General features: G+C 42.3%; 1 protein-coding gene across 1 annotated transcript in view; it reads left to right on the top strand.

Moving 5' to 3' along the window:
* Positions 1–5,715: 5,715 nt before the first annotated feature.
* Positions 5,716–24,716, top strand: part of LOC307078926 (copine-5) — a gene marked incomplete at both ends in the record, with an annotated part of 120,678 nt that continues 101,677 nt past the window's right edge. The window contains one exon of the mRNA XM_079740961.1: positions 5,716–5,834. Coding sequence (XP_079597087.1) covers positions 5,716–5,834 — 119 coding nt within the window. The remainder of the gene's footprint in view (positions 5,835–24,716) is intronic.

The following is a 24,716-nucleotide window of genomic DNA, read 5'->3' as shown; positions in this document are numbered from 1 at the left end:
GCCAATGTATGTCAGTACTGAAATAGGAGGCTGCATTGGCTACAGTGTTGCTTTACCAATTGGCTACTATAGCATATCGAATTATTAAAAATGGTTGTGTGCATGTGTGTGTTGTCATGTAGGCTATAGACTGATTGCTTGCATCCGCAATATATTGTAATGTTATAGGCCTACTGCATATTGAGAAATTTTGATCGGTATTGCGATTGCCTTCATGCAAGCTTTAGCCCCAGCAATATCCTTGGAGACAACCTCACACATGAACTGATGGTGGGTATTTCGCACAATGTTCGCACAGAGAGGCGGCCTAAGACCGACTATGTCACAGTAATGCCATGAAAGCTTATGAGGGAGAGGTAAATGAGGCAGTAGTGGCTTGTGATCAGAGGGACCTCCCAGAAAGTGAATAAGAGCTTAGTGATGTCGACTCGTCCCCTGACGTGGTTAATGCTAGGTTGTATAATACCAAGGCTCGTGCTGAGTTGGAAGGGAAGTTGGGGTACCTTACTGGATGTAGTAAGGTACCCCAGGTACCCCGGATGTAGTGTGTCCGATTTACCTTTTCCCTTCACTTGTCAGAGATACTCCTGGTAGCACACATAGGGCTGTACATGATGTTGATACAGGGAATGCTGACCCTGTGAAACAGCATCTATATAGGCTACCTCCATGTAAGAAGTTGGTGGTACAGGAGGAGGTAGACTATATGATGCGCATCGGGGTAATTGAGCCCTCAGACAGTACCTGGAGTTCCCAAGTCATTCTAGTTGCTCAAGAGGGCAGAGCGGATAGGTTTTGAGTTGACTTCAGACGGGTTAATGTTGTCACAAAAGGGGATGTGCTCCGTCTTCCTCGGTTAGAGGATTGCATTGATCAGGTGGGGCAGAAGAGGTTTGTGACTAAGAACGACCTCCTGAAAGGTTACTTTCAGGTACCATCAACAGAAAGGGCGAAGGAAGTGTCAGCTTTTGTAACCCCAGATGGGCGGTTTCAGTTCAGGGTGATGCCTTTAGGCATGAAGAATGCTCCAGCAACCTTCCAAAGGTTGATTAACTCCTTCACCCAAAGGCTAGGAAACACCTATCACCTATCTAGATGACGTGGTAGTATTCAGTGACACCTGGGAAGAGCATGTGGAGCACGGCAAGGCTTTATTTGAGCGGTTGGCTGAGGCAGAGCTCGTAATCAACCTGTCAAAATGTGAGTTTGGTACAGGTACAGTCACATACCTTGGTCATCAGGAGGGATGTGGGGTGGTGCAGCCTCATTTGGCTAAGGCTCAGGCCATTAGTGATTTTCCAACACCATGCACCTGCACTCAGCTGAGAAGGATCTTAGGGATCTGTGGGTTTTATCGCCGTTTTGTCCCTAACTTTGCATCACTGACCACGCCCCTCTTACTAATTTATTGAGGAAGGATGTGAAATGGGACTGGACAGATGGGAGTTGGTTAGCATGGACTCAGGTTAAAACTATTTTGTCTAGTGCCTCTGTTCTCAGAGCACCAGAGTTTGATAGACCAATTACTCACGCTATTGATGCCTGTGATGTCGTAATAGGAGCTGTCCTTCTACAGGCAAGAGAGGATGATTATGAACGGCCAGTGGCGTGCTTCTCAAAGAAACTCGACTCACATCAAAGAGTGTGCTCTACCATAGAGAAGGAAGCTTTGGCTCTAGTCTTGGCAGATTTGACAGCATTTTGAGGTCTATATTGCGGGAGGTGAGCAGGCGGTGGTGGTTAATTCCGACCATAATCCCCAAAGTTTCTTAGCAAGGTTCCGTAGTGCTTTTTCGCTGGAGTCTGGTATTACAGCCTTACAAACTGGTGGTGAGGCATATAGCTGGAAAGAATGATGCTTTTTCTAGACTAGCGTGAGACCTTGTTCACGACTGTGAAGTTGTCTACCGGATTTGGCAGGAGGTTCTCTTGTTAAAAGATCCTCGTATATTCAACGTAATGGTTGAGTTCTAATTTGGGTTAGAAGTTATTTTAAGGAAAATGTGAAAATGAAATTTAAGATTAGAAAAATAATTAAATAAATAATTGTTGTGTTTTTGTTTTGTTTATGGGGGGAGGAATGTCACAATCCTACTGTTGGGTAAGGTATTCTGTGATGCAATTTTACCAGTGTCATTGTTGGACAAACAGGTGTTGCTCATAGCGCTAATTACTGGTCTGCTACTTTTATGTATATTAACATAGACCCTGCATTGACAGCTTTCACCCATTGCTGCGTCAACGTCGCCTTCATCAACTTTCATCAACCTCTCTAAGAAACTCAGTTAAAAAGCAGTATCAATGTGTATATATGTCTATGCTTTTATGTCAAGGGAAGGGGTCTTAGACTCATAGACATATATACATAGACGCTGCATTGGCCTTTGGATCAAAAATTTACTTTAACTTAAAACTTTACCGTTGCAGCCATATAGCGTCGGCAAAGATTGGCCCGGAAACAAACTCAGGTAAAGAGCTGAGGTGTTTCTGGATTGAGCACTATGACGTTTCATTGAACTGATTCCAACGAGTCGTTTTTTTTCAATTCATGTAAAATGATTTAACATGAATATAAAGACAAATAATTTAGAAGGATTGAGAAATGTTTCTGTCACAGTGGGGTTTTTTTTATCCAGAAAAACCCTGGCTCCCCACATTTACCTGTATTTCTTTACAGGTCTGTTTTGGCCTCTCAAATAAGGCGGCGACATTGACGGATTGCATCAACAGGTCAGGCAGTCAATGAGGTATATGTCTATGGGTGGACTGAGTCTGCTACCTTTGCCCTGCTCCATAAAAGGAGAAGACCCATAATTAGTGTTAGAAGCACCACCTGTATAAGACGATGCCTCTGTGAAATGGATCACTAAGCTTAAACTCGCACCTGAGAGTTGGCATTCAACCACTAAACATTTCCAATCAACCCTACCAGAGAGCCGCCCCTGCATCTGACCATCTGTACATATGCTGTATGTGTGCTGCTCCTGTGTTGGGGATTCTCTTTTATGGGGGTCTCTTCAGGTGTCCTGGCTCGGGATTAGAGCGTGGAGCGGAATTATGTCCCTGAGGGAGAACACATGGTCCTTTGAGCAGGAGCTTTACACAAACCCCTGCTTGTATCAACGGCCTTCAGCTGCTGCTTCGATACCACTGGGCCAACAGTACGGCTCCGGTTTTCGCCGGTTAACAACTCACGACAAAACACCTTCATTTGATACATAGCTTTGACTGACCCAGCAGTAGGATTTCCCCTCAACCCAGTTCCAATCAGAGATCAAGCTATCCTATAGTGGATTCTCTGCTCCCTTAGTGGCACTACTGGGGTCACTGGTATAGTGATAGGCGTTCATAATATTGGAGTTAGTAGAACTGGCAAAAGTACAACTATTATGAAAGGCCTTTATACCAGTTTTTGAGATCTCTTGGAATTTATTATAATCCATCTTCGGTCTGTACCTGATTCCGTCCATTCTTAAGAGGTGAAAAGAAAAGAGATCTAGATGCATTTTCATGTAGAAAGGGTGAATTACCTCTTGATTGTTTAACAATTGAATTGCCAAACCATTGTAGAAAAACGTGTTGGGGTCGTCTGACTGCGCTGTACGAGTGATTAGAGCTTTCTTAAGACGAGCACAACATTTTTTTTTTCTCCTAATCTCCCTGTCTTCACTCGGCTGACAAGTCTTCTGTTTTTTGGGGCGTAATTGCTTCCAGAAAGGCAGTATTTCTGGTCAGCATGACGCATGCGATGGTAAACACAGTAATTAGAGGCTGAGGAATTGGCAGGAAGCACAGGAAAAAACGGACATTTGGTGTCCCCACAGTGTTATTAATGTCAGCTAGAAAGAATGCCTTGACCACCCGCAGCTCGGTTATAAACAGGGTTAAAATAGCACTTTAATTGAACATTCTGGGGCTATTGATCACTAATCAAGTCAGCTGGCCTCTCGTGTTTAGCTTTATATGGTCCGAAGTCACATCTGGTAACACCGGATGTGTATTATTTGTTGACATTGCAGGTGCGAGAGAGTGGTGTTTAAAACCAGCACAGTTAAAATCCTACAAATCCTACCCTCCATATCTTAAAATGTGACACAATTTCATGAGCAAAATTGGTCAGACAATAGACGAATGGGGATATTACATGTTAGATCCAACATGAGTGCTCTGAATCTATGTTTTAACTCTCATACAGACTCTCATACAACGTTTTTTTGTAGTAGTAGCCAGATTTACTCAACAAGATGCGTCAGTGTGCCTTCATATTCACATTGGCACCCTGGCTTCAGCATGGTCGCGCTCGTACATTTCTTCAAGCTATTCTTGGCTCGTAAAGCGCAGCTGGAGGATGTATTTTTCCTTACTTGTGTGATGAGACAAACATCGGAACAAAAATTGAGTGACAGAAGATTAAAGATCTGCTGTAATAGTGGCCTCTTCTCTCTGATGCTCGCATTCCCCTCTAAGAATCTTCATTTCTGGAGTCCACAGAATACACTCTCTAGGGGTGGTCAAGTTCCCCCACCCCCTCCCCAGTACTCCGAACCGGCTCACACCAACCTTCTCTGTGAAACATCTGCACGACGGCAGCGCTCACCCACGCTAACTAACAAGCTCACTAGCATGAACCACTGTGGCTACAGGGAGGGGTGGCGCCTGTGTGTTCTGGGGATGCATGGATGCTCTGAGGGGCACGGTGATGCCTCATGTGAACATATCTCACAAGGAAAGAGTGAGAGAGAGAGAGAGAGAGAGAGTGAGAGAGAGACTTCATGATTACATTTAAAAGAGCATTATTTGCATGGAAAATAACATTTACATAATCAAAGCCACTTCAATGAGTGAAAAACCATTACTCTGCATTTTTGCATGCATTAAAATGGGATTTCTAGTAGGAAAATTAATGGTGGGATAATAAACTAGCCACTTTATAGTGCTAATCCGGCGGCCTATAATTTGTATTGATTTACACTCGGTTACGCGGCCGTCACTAATAGGATAACCGTAAAATAAAAACTTCAGGCAGAATCTTTCCGTTTTGGTTCGGGTATAAGCGTATGGTAGGCTACATTGCAGTGTTTTCTCCCCCATTCTCCCACCGTGGGAGCTGTCCGCTGGTCGGTGCTGAAGCCCCCCGCCTCTGACATACCGATGGAAGAACATGAGAACCAGCTCTCGGTCGACCCCCGATCCACGACGATACACAGACGAGAGGCGAGAGGAAAAAAACTTATTGCGTTGAGCCGTGAATGGTAGTAGAAAACTGGGCTTAGAATGGGAGGAGGAGGAGAAGAGGAAGGCGGGGGGGGGGGGGCTTTTTTTTCCTTCCCTCCATTCGCTTGGACGCGCTCACACAAACGGAGACACACACTCAGTTGAGCCGAGGCGCAGAGAGGAGTTGACTTGACGAGCATTAGGGTGCAGCAGTCAGGAGGAACGCATCAGTCCTCTCACAATACACGCGCGTCTTCTGCCTGTGATTTGGTTTATTTCCGGACAAGTGACTCCAGTGCATCCAGTGTTTTTTTCCTCTTTACTTGTTCTCTCCTTACCCTGTACACGATTTGTAAAGTGGCCGGGTTCCCCGGTCGGACCGGAGACCGCCCGGTGGACCCCGCGCGGCTAATCGGGGCCAGGCTTAGTGACGCGCGGATCAGCCCCGAGCCGCCGCCGCCGCCGCACGCGCCACCGTCGCCGCGGACACACGCGCGCCCCATGGAGCTGACGGACGGGGACGGGACGGACAAACCGGAGGACATGTCCTCGGTGTACGAGTTCGATCCAATCACGGGAAACATCCCGGCCACAAAGGTGGAAATAACGGTCTCGTGCAGGTGAGCCTCAGATCATAAATCCAGCGAGAATATAAAGTAAAAATGGAAGAAATGGAAATGATTGAGCAGAAAAGTTGTATCAGCACATTGTGCGTTGAGGTTGTCTTTTGTAGTTGTTGTTTTTTAATTCTTCTGATGGTTTTAAGAATTAAAATAAACAGTGTCATGGTGAATAGACTATGACCTCTCAAATCAACACTGAAACACTGACGTTTGTGAAGTTCTTCAAGTTCTTCATGTTTTTTATGTCTTCATGTTCTTCATGTTCTACACTTGTGTTGTTTATGTTTTTGTGTTTTTGTGTTTGTGTTGTTTGTGTGGTTCATGTTCCCAAGATATGTGGCCCACATTCCTTCACTCAGAGATCGTATATGCTCTTTATATTTATCTATATGTAAAGATACGTCTGGAATCGTTTAAAGAAGAAAAAGAGATTTGATATTTAAGCTATATTTATACATTAAAAATAATCAAATAAATCGAGGTCTGCCTACATATCTCATTTTTGTATTGATTTGTGTGACATTTGTTTGACGTGTTGGAGATTAGTTCAGCATCTGAGACTATTAAGGAGTTGAATACAGGCTGGCTGGCTGATATTGGATATTGTAGAAGACATAGTGGTGGTAGCCTACTGTAGGCCTGCTGTCCTCAATGCTGTTGTAATACTGTTTCAAACAAAAGTGGAGCACAGAAAACGCGCCCCACTCGTTCCTTCCTCCTCAGCTCTTCACGTTAAACATTTAACAGTTTGCATCACACTGCTTGGATAGCTGACCTCATTCTCCGAGCCATCACCCATCAGCAGAAGGATGCTGCTTTAAAAATAAATAGTCCGTGAGAAAAACAAAGAAAACACTAAAAACTCAGAAAACCTTTGTGTGTGTGTGTGTGTGTTTAAATGTATACCTCTCTTATTATCACTTGTGCAAAGAGGCCGGTCACGCCATTCCTCTCCCCAAAACACACACTGGTTGCATGTGTCTTTAACACACACACACACACACACACACACACACACACACACACACACACACACAGACACACACACACACACACACACACACACAATTCTTGAACCCTATGGTGTTTGATGTGGTGTTTTGGTCTGCCAGGCCAGGCGGTAGCTCTGCTGTGTGTGCATTATTGATGTGTCCCCCCCTGGAGATCAGAGAGGCTCCCATCTCTCTGCTCACCAGAACATAGCTGAACAAGTGAGGGGGCATCTTGTTGTTATTTACTGAATGAGACCGGCTATTTGTGGTGTCCTCTCCTGGTCAAAGACGACATGCTTGTCGAGGAATTTGGCAGCGTAAGAAAGGGATCTTCTTCAGTCGTTGGTTCGGTGCAATTAGACACGTTGGATGAAAGGATTTCTCATAGAGTAACCCCTGTGAGAAGCACATGACTATACAGACACACACACATAAGGTGGAGATGGAGTAATTGGCCCATTCAGGCAGCTGCGGGTCAACCTCTGTGTTTATATGAAGCAGTGTTGCGTGGCCGGGTTAGTTCAAATGTGTTTCTTCATTTCTTGATTTCTAACAGCCGTTTCTTCCATGCCATCCTAATGATTTCATTGAAGTTGTTCCTTTTCAAATGATCTTGTTGTTTTTTGCTTTCCTTGTGAGATAGACTATTCTATTTATATTAGTCTGCAGGCACGTTATATTCAAATCTATTTATTAATGAGATGTGAATATAGGTCTGCCTTTATCCTGCTTATTCGTTATTAATGTTCACATGCAAATACCTCTTTATTCTAAAAAAAAAAAAAGAGCCTATTATGCTATAAAGTCAAACATTGACTATGAATTTTGTTGTTTGGTTCTTTAATCCAAATGCATAACCAATAATAAGATGCACTCACATGTATGTTGAATAGGTTGGCAACAATGGCAAATTCTCTGAATAAAACCCCGGTTGAAATTATGGTTGTCCACAATTCCCTTTGATATGAAACAAAATTATCAATAATGAAGCAATTGTTGTTTCCAGCAGCACATAGAGAGCAGCAACGCGCAAAGCTACAGCCTGAACTTGCTCTGCCCTCACAACTAATACAAATTTCCTCATATTAGCCTAAAATGCATATTGTACTAATTTCATGAATAAGTTTCATCTTTTGAAGAACATACTTATTTTAGACTGTTGTGAATAACTGGTGTGAATGGCTAGCTCATTTTTTTTAATTGGACCAGTGTTGAGCACAAACACTGTAAACCCGAAAATGTGCTGTGATATGATCCTTCGGGGCAATAGCGCCCTGTCAACGTACATCCTCTAAAAGGGCTTTTTTTTGCCACTGGCAAACTCAGATTATATTTTCACATTACGGAAAGGATCCCCACAGAGAAATATATTTTGTTTCTTTACCTACGGCTTAATGAAGTTGGTTTGTATGTGGTTGGTGTTTTGGTGAGCCAGCTTGTAGCCGAGGTATCGAAACAACGGTCTTCGCTCAAGTAGGACATCTCTGCTTTAAGTCAAGAGATGATTGCCCTGATCCAGTCCTCCGTGAATGCATTTACAGAGACTTTCAATGTAGCTTTAAAGCACGGCTAAGCGCAACCGAAGTTCTGGCTGGGGATAACTTCAGTGCGCTATTCACAGCGGAAGGGAAAATAAAACACGAGCGCGTGGATGACCTGGAACACCTCTCTCGTAGAGCAAACCTTAGGATCTTAAACATCCAAGAGGACAGCGAGAGGGGCCCACCCATTGTCAAGTTTATATCCGACCTGCTAACGGAGGCAATGTGTGGTTTTTGAGACCCCCCCGGAGTTGGGTCATCACTCTCCTGGCCAAAGACCCCAAGAAGGACGCCGCCCGTGCTTTTTTGGTGTGCTTTTTGCCGTTTCCAAGAGACGGAAAAGGCATTGTCGCGAGCCCAGATGCACGATGTGGAGTTCAGCGGTTCCAAACTGAGGATCTACCCGGACATGTCTGCGGGCCTGGCGGAGAAATGCGCAGCATTTCAAAACGTCAAGCAGCTTCTTCTGAATATGGGGAGAAGTTGGGACGCCTACTTTCCCAACAGTTAAGGGCTAAGTCGTCCCCCCAAGTCATATCAACATTTAGGAAAACACTTCAAGAATTGACAATAGATCTCCAGGAAGTTAAGCAACATTTCCTCAGGACACTTCTTTTATAGTTAATTTTTTGAAACCCTGAATGCTCCAAAAATTGCACAGGAAAAAAAGGGATGACCTGGAATGGCCCCTCAATCACGGACATACATCTAAATGTTTAAGTACTCTTTTGAACCAACAGCTCTCCCGCTCTCTCACAGAGGCTCTCATAACAGTTTTACTAAAGCCTGGTGAAGACCTGGTGGATTGCAGCTGTTATAGGCCAATTTCTTTGCTGAACGTGGACATTAAGATACTGTCAAATTTTGATATCTGACATCTGTCTCTCAAATAAACAGATGTCAGATATCATTTCAAATGATTAAACCGGTTTTGTGAGAGGGTGTCACTCATTCATTAACATTTGTAGACTCCTGAATGTGGTGCATTCTCCGGCATCTGGGGGGGCAGCTGAGGTGGAGATCTCCCTAGATGCGGAGAAGGCATTCGACAGAGTAGAATGGGAGTAGATTTTTGCTGTACTGGGTAAATTTGGGTTGGGTTTGTCTATTGTATTCATCTCCAAAAGCTGCAGTAGTCACTAATAAATTGCTTTAAAAGTAGTTTCCTTTATCTAGCGGTACACGTCAATGCTGCCCATTTAGCCCGTTTCTCTTAATTTAGTGATAGATTTTGCCAAATAAACTTAGAACTACACCAAGGCATTAGAAGGATGGGGATGAATATAAAGCTTCCTTGTATGCGGATGATCTCTTCATTTTTTTTATCGGATCCGCTAGCCTGTAAATCTGAACTTTCGAAGATTCTGGTTGACTATGGCTGTTTTTCAGGTTATAAAATTATCTATTCAAAAAGTGTGTGTTTCCCTATCAATGATAAGGCAAAGCAGATTCCAGACACAGACTTGCCATTTTGTATATCACATTCTGGCTTTAAATATTTAGAAATAAATATCACCCCTTCTTTTTTTTGATTTGTTTGTTTTCAAACCTTTAAGGGAGAAACTACTATCTGACGTCCAGAGATGGAGTGCAATTTACCTTCTTTCCCTGGAAAAATCAACTGTGTCAAATTGAATGTGTTGCCTAGATTTTTATATTTGTTTCTCAGTTTTCCTATCAAAATCTTTCTTCCGTTCAATTGATTCGCTACTCTCAAGTTTTATATGGGGAGGTAAATCTTCAAGACTTCGTAAATCATTGCTTAAAAGGCCAAGGAAAGGGTTTTTCGAATTTTAGAGTTTATTATTGGGCAGCGAAACTGCAAACAATTATTTACTGGTTTCCGGCCCCAGACACGGGTTGGTGCAGTGAGCAAAGCTTTGTACTCTTTCATCGCTTCCTGCACTGTTGACAACAAAACTTCCTCTCTCCCCATAACAGTTTTCTTCAAGCCCGGTAGTGCGTTCAACGATAAGAATTTGGATACAGTTAAGGCAAACATTTAAATTGTCTGACCTTTCTATGCTAAGTCCCATATGTAATAACCACCTTTTTCCAGCCGCCAAACTCGACGCCACATTCATACAATGGGACACTTTCATAGATAATATTTTCCTACTTTCACAGATTTCGCCAAAAAAACAGTCATTTCTAAATCAAGTTTCTTCCGATATCTTCAGATCCACCACTTTATTCAAACGTACAACCAATCGTTTCCTCAATTACCTGAAAGATCAGACTTAGATGTGATACTAAAGACTCCCAACATCAAGACAAAATGGGTAGGTGAATAAGGGCCATTTCAGATGAGACATGTGTTAGAGCTCTTAGCTGTGTGAATAGAACCTCTTCTTGTGTACGTCTGAATCTCATTCAATTTAAAGTTCTCCACCGTACTCACTATAGTAAGGTCAGACTTGCCAAAATATATCCTGAACTAGATGACACATGTGATCGCTGTAGAGCCACCAAGGCAGACTTGGCTCATATGTTTTGGTCATGCTCCAAGTTGGGAGAGTTTTCAATATCAATATTTGGGATTTTGAACGTGGCTTTTGGCCTAGATCTACAGCCTAGCCCTTTAATGGCTATATTTGGGGTAAGAGATAATGCCAATGTGATAGCCAATAGCAAGATTTTTTTTATTGCTTTTGCAATTCTGATTGCTCGAATGAGAATACTTTTGGAATGGAAATCCCAATTACCACCGAAGGCATCAGTGTGGCTTTCTGATATGATGTTCCTAAAAATTGAAAAAGTTAGATATTTTTCTTAGAGGGTCAACCAAAAAATTCTAAGAAGTCTGGGACCCTTTACTGGTTTATTTTGACAAACTTGCAACTCTCCACTCTCATTAGTGAATAAGCTTTAACGTAAATCACAAATACTTTAATCATAGGAGAACCCCCCCCCCCCCTATTCTTTTTTTACTAATTATTATCATTTATTTATTTGTTTGTACGGCACAAGGGAATGTTACAGTTGGATGGGGTTTATAATAATATAAAAATGTAAATTGTTAAAATGCTGCAATTCTTGTAACATTGTACATTGTCGCAAAAAGAAATATAACCATTGTAACTATTGTAAAATATTACAACGTGCGTGACATTGTACATCTTTTGGCTAACAAACAATACAAATACAGTCTCACTCTGAAATCTTGTTGTTGCAGGATATTTCACTATTGTCGATACAATCTCAACTCTCCTTACACAAATCTTTGGATACAAAAAGCTTGCTTTCCGTAGTCCAACACAACAGGTATCCACCATTCTCCTCCTGCAAGAACTCAACTCTGGCGATATTTCTCATTTAGTGAGACTTGGTTGGACACAATAACAAACAGACCATGATCTTCTGCTCTGTAGGGATCCTAATAAGTGGAAAAATCATTGACCGGTCACCCATGTCCGAGGGAGAATAACATTGCAGCCCGTTCTTTAAAACTTTTAAGAAAATCATGAAGATTCCTTTTACTATCACTAACCTATAATAATTAGAGTTAAAACAACAGTTCTAGAATATGAACACGGGGCAGACTACTTTACGACCATAAGGCGTCTTTTAGCGCGGATCGGAATCCTTATTGAAGCCTGCAGGGTTATGCGATAAACATACGGAGAAACGCGATCACTGAGATTGCCCCAACATTGCATGACACATTCAACTCAACTAGAATCGCCACCATCATCCAAAATTTTATGTCAGACCAAAAATAGTCTGAAAGCCTACAGAAACTATAGATAGTTAATGTGACAATCACATTATTAAAAATAGACTTGGAGCAATGATTTACTGAGGATTTTGTTTTTGGGAACATTCTTTTGTAAGTTGTTCACTGCCCACCTGCCCACATAGCATTTGCAACGAACACTTGAACTTCATCCTGTTAAAAGATTTATGTCGCTGAAAGCTAGAGAAACAATACAAGCATTATGTGTATGTGGTTTAGAAATGATTTGAAATACGTGTGGTCAAACCTTTTTTGGAATAACATTTAAAGAACTGAAACACCAACAATGCCAAATACATTGGATGGCTTAGTTGTCTCTAGTATTATTTTAAAGTAAAACACATAGCAAATATTAGTAGTGTTATATGAGTGCAATAGTAAGCTTTTCTTTCAGGAAATTCTATATTGTTCAAGAAGTCCCTGTAGGAATTTCTCAGAGGGTCGTAATGACGGATTGGTCACCAACCACGGTCGTCTATCAAGCTAAGGCTTTACTCTGACTGTAATTGAGCACAGGGTCTAAGTTAAATGCGACCAAACGATAGTCGGATTTAACGATGAGAATAGAAATTAAATGTAGGTATGCTCACCCAGTTAATTTTACCTTGACAGCTAATCCATAGCTTTAGCAGCAAAACAAAGAGTAATAAACATAGTAATTACTCCGTTTGCCAGATTTGTCATTAAAGGTACAGTAGAGTCCAGATATTCTCCAACAAGTCCGACAATTGAATATGCACAGCTCGTAACGAGCAGTCGCACAAGCTTTGACACTTTCCCAATAGCGACACATAAACATATTTTTTGTGATTAAACTGTGTTAAACATCTGCCAGGGCTAAATAAGCATACAGATGTGAGCCTATGAGAGCATCCTCTCCTCTGTCTTGAAGGTTCCTCCGCAGATCAGGAAGGAAATGAAAGAAGAGCTTACAGTCGCACACAGTATGTGGCTTTGCTCTAAATATATAGCAATGTAGGCCTAATCTAAGGAGACTTTAAGGCGATCACTTTTTCAACATATGGTGTACGGAAAAAGAGCACTGCCTTGCACACCAAGAAATAATGACATGCATTGGAAAAATAACAAATCATCACATTTAACAACACCCCAACACATTAAAACACATACACACGCGTGCATACGCACAAACACAAACACGCATACACACTCACACATAGGGAAAGAGGCTGGAGGGATGAGAGGCTAAGATACATACTCACGAAAGAAAGAAAAATCGAAAGATTGGTATGGAGAAGAGAGACAGAGAGAGAGAGATAGATCGAGAGAGAGATGCCGATGTCCATATGGGAAACCACAAAAAAAAGCTTGCTTGAATGATGCACTTAAAGTCGTGAACGTACTGCTGTGCGAGCGTGCATGTGTTTACTTTGCATTACACAAATCCTCATTTCCACTTAGAGAAACATAGCTTGTGCCATCAAGGGAGTCAGGGGTCTACAACCTCCTCTGCAAACTGGCAGGTGCAAAACGGGGTGCAGCAGACACACAGCGCTCCTCAGCTCTGGCCCTGTTTTTTTCTATTTGTATGTGCCCCTCTCTGGTCCAGGTTACCCCACACGCACCAGGTAAACACCCAACTAAATAACACTATGCCAATCATTACCAGGGAGCCAGGTCATCTGGCTCCCTGTCCTATCTTACAAAAATCCCCCCTAACACCATAAAAACGGAACTAACTTTTAGGATGCTCCAAAAGGTCAAAGATTCCCCCCACTTACCGATCCATACCGACATCTACAACCCACCACCTGCACGTCTCCGATCTAGACGTCCAGTTTGGAAGGACCCTCCACCCACTGACTTTGATGCCATGTCTGCTTGGGCAACAGAATGGGAATCCAAAGACATTCCAAACAAACATCTGGTGTCAGACCCGGCCCGACCCAGTCCCTGGCACCAACCTCCCTAGGAGACGGTGGTCCACCTTAAACAGATTCAGGACTGGTCAGGGTCCCTGCTTGGCCAGCCTTCACCGATGGGGAGGCAGCCAGAGCCCACCCCACTGCCTGCGGAGAGGAGTAAACTATGGAGCATATTATTGAAGCCTTCCCTCTCCAAATACTGAAAGGAGGTCTAATCTCCCTCAACAATTTAGATCAAGAGGCCACTACTTGGCTTGAGAAATTAGCATTCGCTAAATTAATACCCACTCACATACACACACACACACACACACACACACACACACACACACACACACACACACACACACACACACACACACGCACACACACAGTCAACCCACAAAACACAGCACATGCTAGCAGACAGGTGAAGTACTTGTTTATTCAAGTTTGGATAAGTGATTGACAGCAGAGAGAGAGAGAGAGAGAGAATAAGAAGGTGAGCGAGGATCAGATAGGAAGAGTGACAACGAGATGGGGGGTAGCAAGCAAGAGAGGCAGAGAGTGTGTAGTCGAGAGAGAGAGAGAGAGAGAGAGAGAGAGAGAGAGAGAGAGAGAGAGAGAGAGTGTGGGAGAGAGAGAGAGAGAGAGAGAGAGTGGGAGAGAGAGAGAGAGAGAGAGAGGGAGAGAGAGAGAGAGAGAGAGTGGGAGAGAGAGAAAGAGAGATAGAGGCAATCATTCTTTACGATTACATTACTTTAAAAAGAGCTTTATTGGCATGGAAAATAACATTTACACATTTAAAGCAGCTTCTACTCTATTCCATTCTGTTCCTCATCCAGACCGCTAGATAGAAAGGTAGAGATAGCAGTGGATTGAGTGTTGTGTAGATGTGGGCTGGGGATGGGACAAGCTGGAAACCATTAGCTTCGAGAGTTCTAATGATAGCAGCCATTAGATGCTCTCCCCCAGCTACTTAAGTGTACTTCTAGACAGGCGCCAGGGCATTCGTTCTTTTATCAAGTTGGGGTTTATCAACTTTGCTCTGCCCTTACTCCGCCTTGCCCCAGAGCAGTAGATATAAATAAACACATGGTTTGGTCACTAGGGTAGGTCTGAGTCCATGAGCGTGCAGGAGACACAATTGAACAGGAATTGAGAAACAGTTTGTTAAGAGTTTAATAAAAAAGTGGGGAGGCAAGGAGAGCCAGATAGGGTAGTGGTGACTAAGGAGTTGGACCCAACAGCCAAAGGATCTGGGTTTGATCCCCTCCATCTCCCCGTCTGCAGTCTACCTGTAAGACAGCCCAGAGGAAGACGGCTTACCATAAGTAATCCTTAAATAATTAATTATCCCCAAATAAAGCAGGGAGCGTTCCCCATATTACACGGCAACTTTCTAAAGAAATCAGTAATTGGGCACACAAACAAAAAAAAGACTGTCTAGATTTGTCAAATAATGAATTGCTTCCACTTATATATAAAGTTAGATTCTATATTTATACCACAGCATTTTTGAACACTTAAATAACGGCACACATCTCCTATTTTAACAAATTTTCAAATAAAGCCAACATTCCACTATTAATCCTACATTAACAATGGGCAAAATATAACTCTCGACCAGTAGTTTTTTTGACAGTGCAAACAATATATATTATATATATTCATCTTATATAAATATATTATATATTCAAATTTTTATTTCAGCTTATTAAAGTGGATAAAAAAATGTTAAAGATGAAAGTTACTAATATCTTTTCATTTTTGGTTTTTATGTTTTTATGTTCCGGTGACAGGACACCCCGGCTCTGTTTATTCCTTGTCCTATATAATCACTGTAAGAAACTTTGGATAAGAACAACTAAGAAGTAACTAATATAGTTAAGGTAATAGTAGACTATTACAGCCTGTTACTGTATCCAAAACAACACAGTTCCCCAGCACACACACTGTGTGTTCGATGAAGGGGAATGTCCTTGGCCCTGCAGCGGGTGGTGTGGAGTTATTTCCTGATCTCTGCCACAGTCATCTTTTCTCTCGGAGTGGTTCGAAATGCTCAGCCTAGCAAAGGTCACTCCAGTTACCTGTGTAATGCTATGTGATGCGGTCGTATCATTGAGCGAGCTCAGATATTACCAAAAACAAACAAAGAGGTTCAGTTGACAATGTTTCACTGTTTCACTCTTCACCAATGTAAATCAACATGACTAATATACTGTTTTTTTCCCTGTTTATTACAGATGCTTTGATTTAATGGATAAGTGTTGCAAAGGAGAGAGTTTAACCTCTTCTAGTACTAATACAAAAACATCACTCCGGAACACCAATTAAACCATTCAGAATTCAATATGCAGCACTTTAGTTGAAAGTGCAGAGAGCAGGATATCACCAGAGTGTGGATTTCACTTGTCACTTTCCACCCTGCACAACCTAATCCCCCTAAAGCCTGTCAGGAACCCTGTTCGGCTGCACCTCCTTTCCACTGCTATTATAAGCCTGGTTGGCTCTCTAGCTGAGAATTAGCTGTCGTGTGGCAGACTTCCTGTATATTTAGTATCCCAGTCCCTCGCTTTCTTTCTCTGAAGTTTGGAAGAGTGATCTCCTTGAAGAAAGTGCACCCAATGCAATGCTGCGATAGATAATTGATCGATCTGGGTAGTGTTCAAATTGAAAGGGGGAAACCTTATTCACTCATTAACGGTGAATACTTCACTATCGGTGGTCCCAATGTCAAAATACTATTATTCCAACCAGATCTGGTATCTGGTTGGCATATTGGCTATCTGGTCAGCTAATTATCTGGCTGTCTGATTATCTGGCGGGCTGATTGGCTGGTATCTGGTTGACTGTTTATATGCTTGTTTGAATGTGACCAGTAGTACTTCCAAAAAAAAAGCCAGCTGGGTGATTGCCTCCCGCAAAAGTGTATCGGAAGCAGAAGGAAATGTATTGCTCCTCTGCAGACCCTGCTGCAGGGAGAATTCAAATCTCCGCCAGACCGGGTTGGGGATACCCAGTCTAGGTAGTTGCACCAGTTAGGGAGGATTCATAGGATGCAGAAAACAGTAATTGTGAGAAAGGTTTATTTAATGATTCCCCCTCACCCACTTTTCTAGTGGGTCGGTCAGCGACTGAGCCAGTCTGAGACTGGGACATCTTGAGTGGTGGCACAATTATTTGTCTGCGTGGCTGAGGGCTGTGATATGTAACCTCACAGTAATCCTGTAATCCTTCATATTCCAGCCAGGAGGAGGCGGCTATATGGACACAAACTAGTCTTTCTGTCTTCTCAATAATCTGTTGGAGAGATTACCTTATTATTTATAGTTTGTTAGGCTGTTATAGTAGTTTACTGTTGTTTTAAGAGACTAGTTGAAAATGGTTTACATACGGGTTGTGAGTTGATACAGGTATCTACTGGTTCTGCATCGGGCTATTCGTTGGGTATTGGTCTTCAATGCTGTTAATGGCGACCACACCTCACGTCACTGTGACACAGTGCCTGAGATGGAGGTTAGCAGAAGGTTATTTCTAAAGCAGTGAGTGAGCCAGCTTTCCAGTGTAGGAGATGATAAAAACATTGAACCGACAATCTTTTGTTATTATTCTGCTGTTTATCAGTTTCTTAATTCATACAGAAAAAGATTCTGGATATGAGGTTGATGTAGGAGGATGTTTTTATTGTGAGTGCATGTGAACCGACTCATTGCAATAACATATGTTTGCTGACGGGAGCAGAGAGTTATTATTTATTTCTCTCTCAGGATTGAATGAACTTGGTTGACGGAAGCAGACAGATGGACCATTTTCAGCAATAATAATAATAAAAATAAGCAAAAACTCCAAACAAAACAGACTATGTGTTTTGTTTGGGAGTTTTTGCAACCACTGTAACCAACTGTGCAAAATGAAAGAAAATATCTTTCTGGTTGCAAGTAGCTTTTAGTTTAAAATGCAGTTTAACCTGCTGTCTATTACATATTGAAATGTATACCTTGGCATGGTTGTTAACTCAATGGTCAATAACATCCAAAAGGGTGTGCATTCTTTTTCAATAACAGGAAAATATTTTTTAGATACAAAACCAACATTGTAACAACATCGACCAGATGTTTAGTTGACAACCCCTAGACACTATGCTCAGAGCAGCGGAGAAGAGTATCTAAATAGAGATATGAAAAACAATAACATTATAGATGAAAGTAACTGATATTAAATCAATGTTAGTAACTGTGGTATTAGCGGAATAAACCTCTCCAGGGTGTCCCGTTATTGGAAAATAATGTGTTACCACAGCCAATGTACATTACTTTCCAATAATCTTCAGTAAAGTTATTTTATTAGTCAAATGCACAACATAGGCAATGACATTTTTGTGTCCCGAGCTCACCTTTACAATGCAAAAAAGAAAAAAAGTAGTATAAGAGTAAGAAGAGCAACACAGAATAAAATAATTTAAATAAAACTAAAATATATGTACAGTGTATGCATATAACAATAAAGTAAAGTGTCTACAATAAAAAAAAAAGCGTCTAGAATAAAGTATAGTGTCTTCAATAAAGTAAATTGACTTTCAGTCAGTATTTGTAGTGCAGTGGCATCCAGTGTGCAGTAGTATCGCAAAAGTATTGTGCGTGTTTTTAGGGGGCTGGATCTTAAGGTTAAGAGTTTCAGGGCCCTATTTTAACGGTCTGAAACGCAAGTGAGAAGCGTGAAACGCTAGTAGCTTTGTGGGCGGATCTCTGGCGTTGTTGCTATTATACCGGCAGATAAATGACTCTTGCGCCCGACGCATATCTAAAATGGGTTGGTCTGAAACCCGTAGGTGTGTTTTCGGCGTAGCGTGCAGCAAATCAATGAGAATTCCATCTCCAATCCTCTTGTAAGAGCCAGCGCATTTGAACTGGCCGAGTTTATATTTTGCCAGCGCGTTTGAAGTCCCCACTGAGACAGATGCACGACCACATGAATTTCAAACCAATGGCTCAGTTTATGGCCAAATAAAAGGCCTAATTCACACATGGAATAGCGTTTTCTTCTACAACTTCAGAAACAATGAGTCGTCATGTATATTTCGGCAAAGAGAACTTAACACATGATATGCGGTCCTGTGGCCACAACTGTGGCTCTATTTAATGATATGCGGCAATACATAAACAAACATAGTTTCTTACCAGTATTGTATACATTATCATTATCGCCTTTTGTTCATAATAAGCATGTGTCCCCCCGTTAATATACATTGCCATGGACTGTATTATGCGTTACGTGTTTAGTTTGCGTGTGTTTCAACAGATGGGTGCATAAACGCGCGCCAAGCGTCACCCACATTCATTAATTCTTTTAAACGTACACTCGCGGTAAATCTATGTTATCTCACGATCAAATACTAATCAATCCTAAAAGTTATGGGCTTGTACACGATGTCTGTGTTTAGAAGATATCTGTTTGCTGTACGGTGTTTTTAAATGCATTGATTTAATAGTACAACTTCTTTCCGCTGTATCACGTGTTCTTTCCCAAATAATTTAACCAACGTCATAATTTACCATAAAACAAGATTTTGATTTGAAAGGCTGGGATATATATATAATAAACTTGAGCCTACTTTGCTTGAGCTTATTATTAGGGGTCCGGGCAGCAAAGCTGCTTTGTCCCCTATTGTTTCTGTAACATTTTTTTTCCCCCTCAAATTCTGTAAAAGTCATACTGCAGCCAATACCGCAAGTTGAAAACTCTTGAAATTTTCAGGTATGGTTACCAATAACCCCCTCTACCCATAAACCCAAATTTGTGATACTGCACCCAAAGGTGGCGTTATTGTAAAATATCATGAATTAGGCTTATTTCTCCTCACCAGATTGACCTGGACTCAAAATTCTTTCAGAATATTAATCTCTAGAATCAGATGCATTTATAAAACCCTGTTGCCCTAAAAATGTTTACTTTTCCCACAATTTCATATTAAAGCTAAACATGTTAAAAAGATTCACAGGCTACAAAAAAAATCCAAAATTCACCAAAATTGCAACATGAAATCTTTAGACCAAGCCTCACAAAAATCATCGAACAGAATTTGTTTTATTTAGTTCCATTTGAGAAATATTGGCAACTAAAGTTGGAGCAGTTAGCCCATTTTTCTAATATGACCATTTTGTTATTGTATAAAAAAAACATACGACTATTATTAGGTGGATACCAATACCCCCCACTACTAATAAACCCAAATAGTGGTACTGCACCCAAAGGTGGAGCTATTTAGAAAAATTATGAACTAGCCTTATTTCTCTTTACTAGATTGACCTGGACTCAAAATTCTTTCATAATATTGATCTCTAAAGTCAGATGCATCTTTTTCACCCTAGTCTTCTGCTCTAAAATGTTTACTTTTCCCACAATTTCATAGAAAAGCCAACCGTCCACAGTCAAAAACCCATTTTGCCTATATGACCATTTTGTTATTGTATAATTGCCATACGGCTATCATTAGGTGGTTACCATAAACATTGCACATTTTCAGATCTGTACTCTTTTAAGAAAGCCCTTAATCTCTCTTGTGAAATGTGTGCTTGGAGTTTTCTTTATGTTGTGTGCTCATCAATCAACATTTTCCACATGTGAATGAGGCTTCATGCAGTTCAGGAATGTCAGTGGCTCAACGGGATAATGCCGTGTACTGGTGATCCTTAGGTTGAGAGTTTGAATTCTGATTAGAGCATTATGAACAAGCTGAACATGACATTTTGTCATTGCCACTCATTTAAGAAATGAAATTCATCATGCAATCAACATTCCGGCTCATTAGTTTCCAAGAATCTGACTGCCAAGACATAGTATGGCATTAAGGGGAACTTCTTCGTTAACCATTTTTCCTTCATAATTAACTCTGTCATATTTATATTTCTTCTGTTAGTGTTCTTGACTACAAATGTTTAATTTCCCCAGAGTTTCAAAGATTTTTCAGGTATGTGCTTTGAAGAAAGCCCTTAATTCACTTGAGAAATGTGTGCTTTGAGTTTTCTGGATGTTGTATGCTTATCAATAGACATTTTGACCATGTGAATGAGGCTGCAGTTCAGGTTTATAAGTGGAGCATCTTTCTTAAATATGACAATTATAGGTTATATTTATATATCTTCCATTAGTGTGTTCTTGACTTTTAATTTTGCTTGGACCCCGTTAATCACCGCTTCCGGTTATATTTGTTATTATTATTTTAACGCATGGCATGGCCAACTACATTGTTCATTCATGCAGTCCCTATGAATATTATTTTTTTCCTAATCCACATCATCAGAATATTTCAATTAGGCTTATCGTTTGCATGTTTGTGCTGTGTATAGCCTACTGGTGTGTGAGCTAATGTTGCAGTTCCGACCTGTCATGGTACGTCAAAATCGCAACACCAACTGCTCTATCCGCTAGTGCACTTAGACCAGGTATTTTCTGGTCAGTTGCGCAATTGCTTTTTCGATCAGTAAAATAGCACCATGCATCATTTGCGACGGAACATGCCTCTGCTTTTCGCCAACACGCAAGTGTAGTGGGCGCGAGTTTGATGCTGGGGTAAATCTGCTTTACGCCGGGTGCAAACTTCACCCAAAATTGCGCTGGGTGAAAAATAAGAGAGAGATTAGCGTCTTGTGGTGCTCGGGAAGATGCTGTTCTTGAGCCTGGTGGTTCGTGTCCTGATGCTCCGATACCGCCTGCCTTATGGTTCTAAAGTGAACAGTTTCTGACTAGGGTGGCTGTAGTCCCTGAGAACGGTCTGTGCTTTTCTCCAACATCTCCGTGAAGAGGTCCTGTATGGATGGCAGATCAGACCTGGTGATGTGTTGTGCAGTTGTCACGACCCTCTGCAGAGCTTTGCGGTCGCAGTCATTACAATTAGGGCATTTAGCAGACGCTTTTATCCTAAGCGACTTACATCGGTTAATACATATTGACACACCGACGGCAGAGTCAAACATGCAAGGCGACAGCCAGCTCGTCAGGAGCAGTTAGGGTTAAGTGTCTTGCTCAGGGACACATCAACGCTAGGAGGAGCTGGGGATCGAACTACAACCTTTCGGTTACACGACAACTGCTCTACCTCCTGACGTAAGCCGACTGTTTTGGGAATTACAATTCCTATACCATGCGGTGATGCAGCCAGTCAGGATTCTCTCGATGGTGCACCGGTAAAAGTTGCAGAGTATCCTGGAGTCCACACCGAACCTCTTCAGTCTACGGAGAAAGAAAAGCCGTTGCCTTGCTGCCTTTACGACAATGTCGGTGTGATGTGGACCCCAAGGAACCTGAAGTGACTGCAGCCCTATAATAATAACGGGAAACGCCGTAGTGGTTTATTTCTAACATATGTCAAGGAGAGAAAGAGTGTGAAAGAGGGACACAACATTCATAAATCATACTTTTCTCAGGGTAAGGCAAGGCAGCCAAACGCATGATACTCCTCCGTTGACAAACATGACACATTCCTTTCCTCAGAGAATGCTCCAGGGATCCTCAACCAGCCTGGAAGCTTTGGCTGTGGTGCATCCAGAGGAAAGGGAATGGTAAGGCTCCAGTCGTACTCCCCTTAGCCTGAATAATTCAACAGCCAAAAAAGGAAAAACGACCCTGGTTGAATCAGCCTTCGATCTATAGCTCAAGCTTTGCCTCCATTCCTCTTTCCTACTCCTGCCACCGGTTGGAGGTTGGAAATATTGGATATAGAAGGAGGAGGAGGTAGAGGAAGAGGAGGAGGAGGAGGAGGAGGAGGAGGAGGAGGAAGAGGAGAAGGAGGAGGAGGAGGAGGAGGTAGGGGAGGAGGAGGAGGAGGAGGAGAAGGAGGAGGAGGAGGAGGAGAAAGGTGGAGGAGGTGGAGGAGAAGAAAGGAGGAGGAGGAGGAGGAGGAGGAGGAGGAGGAGGAGGAGAAGGAGGAGGATGAGGAGGTGGGGGAAGAGGGGATCAGAGGCCATGTTAGGTGATCTTAATTTGTGGTATGGCGGCTTTGCTGTGTGTGTGTGTGTGTGTTTGTGTGCATTTGTGGCTGGGTGCATCCATGTGTGTGCGCCTGTTAGTGGGTGTGTGTGTGTGTGTGTGTGTAGAATCTGTCTTCTATACAATTTGAGTAAAACACTGTAATCCCATGTATACAGGACACAGACACAAAAAAGACCACAGACAGGACAGCCTGCAGCTGAGGGACGGAGTGTAGACGAGGTGGTTTATGCTCTTGTTCCCTTGATTGTACAAGCAGCAAGTTTCTCATCTACCCCTCCCGCCTTCATCCCTCTCACCATCTTTCCTCCATCATTAGCAACTCACCGTATTCCATCTTATTTCTTCCACGCCCCCCTCATTATTCCCATTACCTGTCACCTACTCCCCGCCCCCCGGCACGTCTGTTTAAATCAAACACAACGTAGGAAAGCATTTGCGGCATGAATACTGCCATATAATCTGTTAATCGATAAACTGAGAGTACGGGTTCCTTTAGACGTCTGACTTACCTTCCTTCCTTTTCCAACGTGTTTTTTCTCCCTGCCAGTACATTGAGGATCGGATTGTATACGAATGTATGCCCGAAAGCCACTTCAGTTGAATTGGCTTCAAGACAAATTGAAATTCATGGCAGAGGAAAGGCATTACATAAAGAAGGGAACATCTTACATTTCCAAAATGTGCAATGGCAATAGCGTGCCAGTGTCCAGATCAGATGCTATGGGCATGTTGTGAGAAGCACAGCTATGAAACATATCCTCAGAACCGGGCCAGGCGGACATGTTTAATATCCAATAGACCATAATGTCGCAGACACACCATGTGCAATGGAGCATCTACATTCCTAAGGCATCCCTCTCCTGCTCATCTTCCTCTTCTTTCTCCTCTTCCTCTGCTTTCCCAGGTTGGTTCCCCAGGGCAACATCTCCTCTTGATATTCATCTAAAGAGTGATTGAGCTGTAAGCTGGAAACTCAGCCTCTCCCCCCAGATGTGTGCTACATTCTGCTACTGAGTTTCTATGTATATGTGTGTGTGAGTGTGCGCTCCCCTTGGTGAATGCTACTCCCCGCACCCTCCCCTAAGCCTCAACCATAACTCACAGGATACAGCCTGCGCTCAGATCTTGTTATTCTAAATTGCTTTTGCTTTTCCTATTTTTGCTCGTTGGTAGAATCAAGCGGCTGAGGCCGTTGATCGGCGGCTAATTGTGAATCAGGGAGTTCTGAGATGTTGTGCAGCATGGCCCCCCGGGTGCAAGGCTCCACGTAGGCGGCCTGGACAGGATGAGAATTGACGTGTGTGCATGCTTGTGTGTGTGTGTGTATTTGTGTGTGTTTGAGCGCGTGTGTGCGTCTGTGTGGGGGTGTTTGTTAGCGTGATGTGCATAACTTTGGACTGATTGTTTTTGGAGAGATTCTTTATGGTTCCTAACTCGTTTATCTCCTCCATCGATCAATTATTCCCAGCGATGTGTGCTCTCAGCCAAGCTTATAAACATATTAGCAAAATAATTTCATTATGCGTTTGGTTGAAGTGGAAGTCTACCTGTCGGTGTAACTCTGTGTTCATGTTTATATTATTGATTTAGTCGAAGACAAGTGTCGGCCAAACTCACTTAACATTTATATATTCTATTTTGGCTTTCCTAGGGTTTGTACCGATCAGAATCTACCCACATATACTGACCCACACATATTCTCTGTGTGTAGTTGCTGTAGAAGAAGGGCGAGCCGAGTGGACTTGCATCTTGAA

Source organism: Pollachius pollachius (genome assembly GCF_949987615.1).
Source record: "Pollachius pollachius genome assembly, chromosome: 8".
In the NCBI taxonomy this organism is placed as follows: domain Eukaryota; kingdom Metazoa; phylum Chordata; class Actinopteri; order Gadiformes; family Gadidae; genus Pollachius; species Pollachius pollachius.
Note: the sequence above shows the minus strand (reverse complement) of the source record. Positions and strands in the feature narration are given on the sequence as shown.